A 6,887-nucleotide genomic window follows, 5' to 3' on the forward strand; every position below is an offset into this window, starting at 1 on the left:
AGAGAGAGGTAGAGACACAGGCAGAGGGAGAAGCAGGCTCCATGCACCGGGAGCCTGATGTGGGATTCGATCCTGGGTTTCCAGGATCGCGCCCTGGGCCAAAGGCAGGCGCCAAACCGCTGCGCCACCCAGGGATCCCGGTCAGTTGATTTTTGACAAGAGTGCCAAGACCATTCAGTGATGAAGGAAATGGTGCCGGGGAAGCTGGATATACACATACGCACAAGGATGAAGGTGGACCTTGCCTTACAGTGTAGACAAAAATTAACACAAAATGGATCAATACCTAACTTTAAGAATTAAAACCGTAAAAACTCTTAGATGAAATCATAGGGACAAATCCTCATGACAAATATGTACAAATGGCCAATAAACACATGTAAAGATTCTCAGCATCCTTAGTTATTAGGGAAATGCAAATCAAAACTCAGTGAGACACCACACCTATTAGGACAGCTAACAGGGCAGCCCTGGTGGCTCAGCGGTTTAGTGCCGCCTTCAGCCCGGGGTGTGATCCTGGAGACCCGGGATCGGGTCCCACATCAGGCTCCCTGCATGGAGCCTGTGTCTGCCTCTCTCTCTGTATCTCTCATGAATAAATAAATAAAAATCTTAAAAAAAAAAAAAGGACAGCTAACAACAGAAAAGAACAAGTAGTTGTGAGGATGTAGAGAAACTGGAACTCTTACATTGCTGGCGCGAATGTAAAATGGTGCAGATGCTGCGGAAAATGCTTTGGTGGGTCTTCAAAAAGTTAAACAGGGAATTGCCATATGACCCAGCATTTCCACCCCCAGGAATATAACTTGAACTGAAACAGGGGCAGCCTGGGTGGCTTAGCAGTTTAGCGCCGCCTTCGGCCCAGGGCCTGATCCTGGAGACCTGCAATCGAGTCTCACGTTGGGCTCCCTGCATGGAGCCTGCTTCTCCCTTTGCCTGTGTCTCTGCCTCTCTCATGAATAAATAAATAAAATCTTTAAAAAAAAGTCTGTTTAAAAAAAAAAAGAACTGAAATAGGACTCATACATGTGTATACCAATGTTCATGGCAGCATCGTTCATAAGAGTCAAAAGGTTGAACCCAACCAAATGTTCATCCACTAATAACCGAACAAATGAAAGGTGGTATGTCCATAGCATGGAATATTATTCAGCCATAAAAAGAGAGGACATTCCAACATGTGCTGCAACCTCGAAGACAGTACACTGAACAAAATATGCCAGACACAAAAGGACAAATAGTGTGTGATTCCACTGAACATGAAATCTCTAGGACAGGCAAATTCTTAGAGACAGAAAGTAGATCAGAGGATACCAGAGGCTGGGAAGAGAGGATGGTGGGGAGTTATTGCTTAATGGGTACAGATTTTGTGTTTAGGGTGATGAAAAATTTTGGGAATAGATAGTGGTGATGGTGGTACAACACTGAATGTACATAATGCCTCTGAATTGTACACTTAAAAATGGCTAAAATGACCGATTTTATGTTACATATATTTTGTCATAATAGGAAAAGAAAATGGGTTAAATGCTATTAGATTCTTTTGGGTGATTGAAGTAAAGAATTTGCCATGAAATGTTAAAGCCATATAGAAATCCTCTGAGTAGGGCAGCCCGGGTGGCTCAGCGGTTTAGCATCGCCTTCAGTCCAAGATGTGATCCAGGAGACCCGGGATCGAGTCCCACGTCGGGCTCCCTGCGTGGAGCCTACTTCTTCCTCTGCCTGTGTCTCTGCCTCTCTCCATCTCTCTGTGTATCTCATGAATAAATAAATAAAATCTTTATTTATTTAAAAAAAGAAAAAAAAGAAATCCTCTGAGTAAATAACACAATTGATAAATGAGTGACAGGGGTGCGTGGGTGGCTTAGTCAGGTAAGCAGCTGCTTTCACCTCAGGTCATGATCCTGGGGTCCTGAGATCGAGCCCTGTGTTGGGCTCTCTGCTCAGTGGGAAGTCTGCTTCTCCCTCTCCGTCTGTGCCTCCCCCTCTGCTTTGTTTCTTGCTTTCTCTCTCTCAAATAAATGGATGAAATCTTAAAAAAAAAAAAAAAAAAAGAGCAACATACTTAAAAAACCAACTGTTTTTAAAAACATCAAAGCCTCAATTATAGTACCTTTCATTGGAAGAAAGAATAATTGAACAGAAGTGGCTTGAGGATGTTCATCTTCCTCTTTTATTAGCAAAGTGAATTAAGGTAAACCTTTTAGCCCTGTCATCTGTTCTGCAGTTTTTGTGCTTGGACTCTGCCAGCTTATAAGCCACCCAGGCGCCCCTTACAAGGCCATGGGCGCCTTGGTTAAGTGTCGCCTTCGACTCAGGTCATGATCCCAGGGTTTGAGTCCCATATCGGACTCCTTGCTCAGCCAGGAATCTGCTTCTCCCTCTCCCTCTGCCCCAACCTCCCACTTGTGTTTTCTCTCTCTCTCTCAAGTAAATGGATAACATTTTTTTTTTTCTCTTAAAGATGAAGGCCAGGGGATCTCTGGGTGGCTCAGCAGTTTAGAGCCTGCCTTTGGCCCAGGGCGTGATCCTGGAGAATCGGGATCGAGTCTCATGTTGGGCTTCCTGCATGGAGCCTGCTTCTCCCTCTGCCTTTGTCTCTGCCTCTCTCTCTCTGTCTCTTGTGAATAAATTTTAAAAAAATCTTTAAAAATAAATAAATAAATAAATAAATAAATAAATAAATAAATAAATAAAGATGAGGGCCAGGTATCTTTAAGTAGGAACATGCACATGAAAGCTTTGTAAACCAAAAGACAATCTACGAATCTTAACTCCCTTCTCATTTTCTGGAAGAGCTGTGTTTAATCTACCTTTCAGCTACTTCATTTGATTAATTTATAAAGGATTATATTGTAATTTCTTTTTCTCCCTTGTAGTACTTAGTGTCTTTGATCCAGGACAATCTGGGATGGATATGGGTGTTCTACTTTTTCATTCTCATGGTAAGTGAATGTGTCCCTTTTAACTAGTGGTTTCTCTTACTAATTTAGTTCAAAGCATTGACTTAAGTCACTTAAAGCAGCAGAATTGCTGATTGCTTTTAGTGACCCTTTGTGAAAAGTAACATTTTATGAGTCTCAAAGATAACATTCTTTTTTTCAAGGTGGGAATGGGTCTTTAGTGTGCCCTTGACCTGAGCCTAATGGGTATTGTCATTTATAATTCCAGAAAAGGTGGTGAGAGACTTATCGAAAGTATCGGTGTACTCTTCCGGGGTACTCTCTACCTGCTAAATATAATTTGGGAATTCTGAAGGAAATTACAGTGTACACCAAGCGACATCACACTCAAAAAGAAGCATTACTATAATTAACACTGTGGTGTGTAGGTTCTAAAATGATGAGAGTCTCTTGAGAAAATATTTGTCATGCCTTAAACATTCTTGGCTGGAATTGTACTTTCTGGGAAAAAGCCAATTGAGAACAAGGCGTTATACTTTTAAAATGTTCTCTGTTGAATAAGTATGTGACCTACCCTCCTTTTACATAATTGGTGAGATGGTGCTCAAGACAGGTCTCCCTGAGAGAGCCTGGTGACAGCTTCATCCACAAGGGGATCCATTTAGTATCCCATCCCTATTTCTAGTGCATCCTAATTGGAGGCAGTCTCAAGCACCCCAAGTCCAGACATACTCCTCCAGCCTTGTCCAAGGAACCCAAGGATAGTTCAGCTCCCAAATTGCTTGGAGCTGCCTTAAGGTTATCACAAAGGATGCTTCTTCTGTCTAACTGCCTGCTAGCTTCTAAAGACTGGGCCATATTTCTTTGTTCTACATCTGACATCTGTGCTAAATAGAGGGAAATGTCTCCTGAGGAACCTGCTCTGTGATCATACAAGAAGTTGTACCAGAAAGAAAACTGGATCTCTGTCATAAGAAGCACTGTTTTTAAGATGAGCTCCAGAGGTGCCTGGCTGGCTCAGTCAGTAGAGCATGCAACTCTTGATCCTAGGGTCATAAGTTTGAGCCCCACACTGGGTGCAGAGATTACTTAAATAAATAAAAAATATATATAGCAAGCTCCAGTACTATTTTTTTTTATTTCTCTACCTATGGCAAATTATTTAATTTTGCGTACCTTAGTTATTTTTTTCAGGAGACTGTTAAAAAAATATTAACTTTGATTTTCAAAATCATTTTCCAATTCATTAAAAATCAAGTTATATTGGGGCAGCCTGGGTGGCTCAGCAGTTTAGCGCCACCTTCAGCCCAGGGCGTGATCCTGGAGACCCGGGATCAAGTCCCACGTCGGGCTCCCTGCATGGAGCCTACTTCTCCCTCTGCCTGTGTCTCTGCCTCTCTCTCCCTCTGTGTCTCTCATGAATAAATAAATAAACAAACAAACAAACAAATAAATAAATAAAATCTTTAAAAAAAAAGATCAAGTTATCTTTGTACGAAGTCAGAATGAATCCAATTGTCCACATTATTATGTTCAAAACATGGTGCTCTAACAGTTAATTAAATTGTCAATGCATATTTAATGCTTTTTTCTCTTCACAGACAAGTTGTACAATTTTGTTTATCTCGCCATTAATAGTGAGGGAAACCTGCTATCTTATGCAAAGACGACAAGCTCACGTATTGAGTGAGTGAGTGTTGCCCACAGAAGAAAAAGAACAATGGGAGACACATCAGGACCATTATTTTTTTAAATTCACCCTATTTGGGGGTTGTCTTAAGAGCTCCAACAAAACCTCAGATTGTCAAGCCTCTTTCAACAGTGTCAGCCACTTGAGATATTGACCAGTGGTGAAGGCCAGGCTGTTTTTCTGCACTACATGAGTTATTGTGGACAATTTTCACTGTTTCATAAATGTACTGATTGGCCCATGAATCTGCCAGCCTCTTTATTTGGCCTGTTGAAATTTATCCTTTTAACCTGAAATACTGTCTTGGACTTGGACCTTAGTTCTCCAGCCTGGAAAGTTGAGTGGCCACGAGACAGTTGCACATGGTTTGCATCAATGACGGGCTCCACGAATAGGAAGGAAGCATTGGATTTTGCTTTGATAATGAGTTTGCAAAGAACAGTCGCTCATCTTTGAAGCATCAAATCCTGGTAGTGTGCTCAAGCTGGATCAAGTGTCAGCCTGCCTTGGACAAAGACTCTCTTTGTTAACTGTGGTGGGAAAATCACACTACATGGTGACTGGCTCAGTCACTCTATCTGATCTAAAGTTATTCACCTCCAGAAGCAGAAATACCTTCAAATTATTGTCACCTCATTCTCTTCTGTCTTCATTCAAAACTCAACTCCTGGAAGTATGCAGTCTTCGTTTCAAGAACCATAAGGTACATCAGCAGTTATCATGAACATTCCAAGGTGTAGCTCATGACTGAAGTACTCAACTCCAGATTTGCTCTTTGGGGACATTAGGATCCACTAGGACGCTAATCTGCTTAGCCCTGTTTTCAGAGAGTTGATCTTTCTCACAACCGGGTTCCTTGAGTTACCTCAGCAGAAGACTAGAATTAGAGACAGAGGACAGACCTCTTGTCTATAAGACATTAAGTATATGACCTTGAATCACAGGAATGGGTTACTAGGGCCTGGGGACTAGGGATCTATCCGTTAGCAGTTTGTAGCACATATGTCTTCAAGGCTGTGAATTCTGTACTAATTATCAATATTTTTAGGTCATTCTGTATATGTATTTTAAATTATGGACATGAACTTGGGGGAAAATGTGCAATTTGGAGGGCTGCTTGATTTGTGTTGGGTTAGGGAATATTTTTCAACTTCTTGCTTTATACTCTAAAATGTGGTATGTTTATGAACTTGTTCATGTTATTTAATCAAGGAAATTTCCAATCGTTAATTCCTCATTACTGACAAAAAAGGGAAAATATGAAACACAGGAAGGGAAAATAAACTGACTTTTATAGTAAATACCTGTCCATCTGGTTATTTAAATATATACTCTGACTTCCTCCTTCTAGAATATGATTCATGCCTTATAATTTCCTGCTGTTGACCATTTACTGACCCGCTGGTGCTGCCAGATTGTATAACTAGCTTCTCCCTGATAGCCCCTTCTCTGTTATGTTCTGTGAACACCTTCCCTGCCCCTTTGTGTGAGATTGTGCTAAGTTTGGATGAGCTGCCTGGTTGTAATTTAGGAATCGTCTAGAGAGACAAATGCCATTTTTTATTATTTAACCTCCTTCTGACATTTGGCTGAGAGTTTCCTCTCTATGGTAGCATCTTTGTACCTTGACAGCAACATTGTTTTCTTACCCTGTTTATTCTTTTATTTGTATTTTATTTTATTTTTTGGCCTGTTTGAACTTAGCTGGGCGAGTGTCCCCCTGACCTCTTTGTAGCCCTCAAGCTGTATCTAAAACGAAATTCTAAACAGATAAGTGCTCAGCCCTGAATGAAAGGATTTATTGCATGGATGGATATATTTCCTTATTGTTGTGGTTCTGCACATCTACATAGGAATCAGCTTTAAAGTACTTGTGACTTGACTTTCTTATTAATTTCTTATCCCTTGAAGAAGAGGCCATCAAAGAAGCTAATTTGCAGATGACAGCTTTTCTGACAGCTACATCTTAGGTGCTCATTAGGGTGAAGAAAATCACCCTGGCCTGCCCTTTCTGGTCATACTGTGTTTTCTTCTCTGTCTTCTGTGTAGTTTCAAAGGAAGAAAATCCCCTCCCTGCGCCTGCCTATTCTGTTCCTTCCTTCTTCCTGAAAGCCCAGAGTCCCATAGTAAATGTTCACCCGAGAAATGCCTGAGGGCCTTCTGTGCACTTTGTGAAGTTGATGGAGGATGCAGGATGCTCTCCTCCATTTCCTCCCTCCCTTTAAAACCTCCAGAAGTCTTCCCTGCCTCCCCCATAAGTAGCCTTTTCTTACCCTACTAGTTCTGCTGACCCC

General features: G+C 41.3%; 1 protein-coding gene across 6 annotated transcripts in view; it reads left to right on the top strand.

The window, feature by feature from the left end:
• Nucleotides 1–5,894, top strand: part of SLC37A3 (solute carrier family 37 member 3) — a 50,714-nt gene extending 44,820 nt beyond the window's left edge. For all 6 annotated transcript variants that reach the window (XM_025982171.2, XM_025982170.2, XM_072762887.1 and 3 more), the window contains 2 exons: nucleotides 2,880–2,945; nucleotides 4,505–5,894. In XM_025982171.2, coding sequence (XP_025837956.2) covers nucleotides 2,880–2,945; nucleotides 4,505–4,597 — 159 coding nt within the window. In that variant the 3' untranslated portion in view covers nucleotides 4,598–5,894. The remainder of the gene's footprint in view (nucleotides 1–2,879; nucleotides 2,946–4,504) is intronic.
• Nucleotides 5,895–6,887: the final 993 nt, after the last annotated feature.

Source organism: Vulpes vulpes, chromosome 7 (assembly GCF_048418805.1).
Source record: "Vulpes vulpes isolate BD-2025 chromosome 7, VulVul3, whole genome shotgun sequence".
NCBI classification, from domain to species: domain Eukaryota; kingdom Metazoa; phylum Chordata; class Mammalia; order Carnivora; family Canidae; genus Vulpes; species Vulpes vulpes.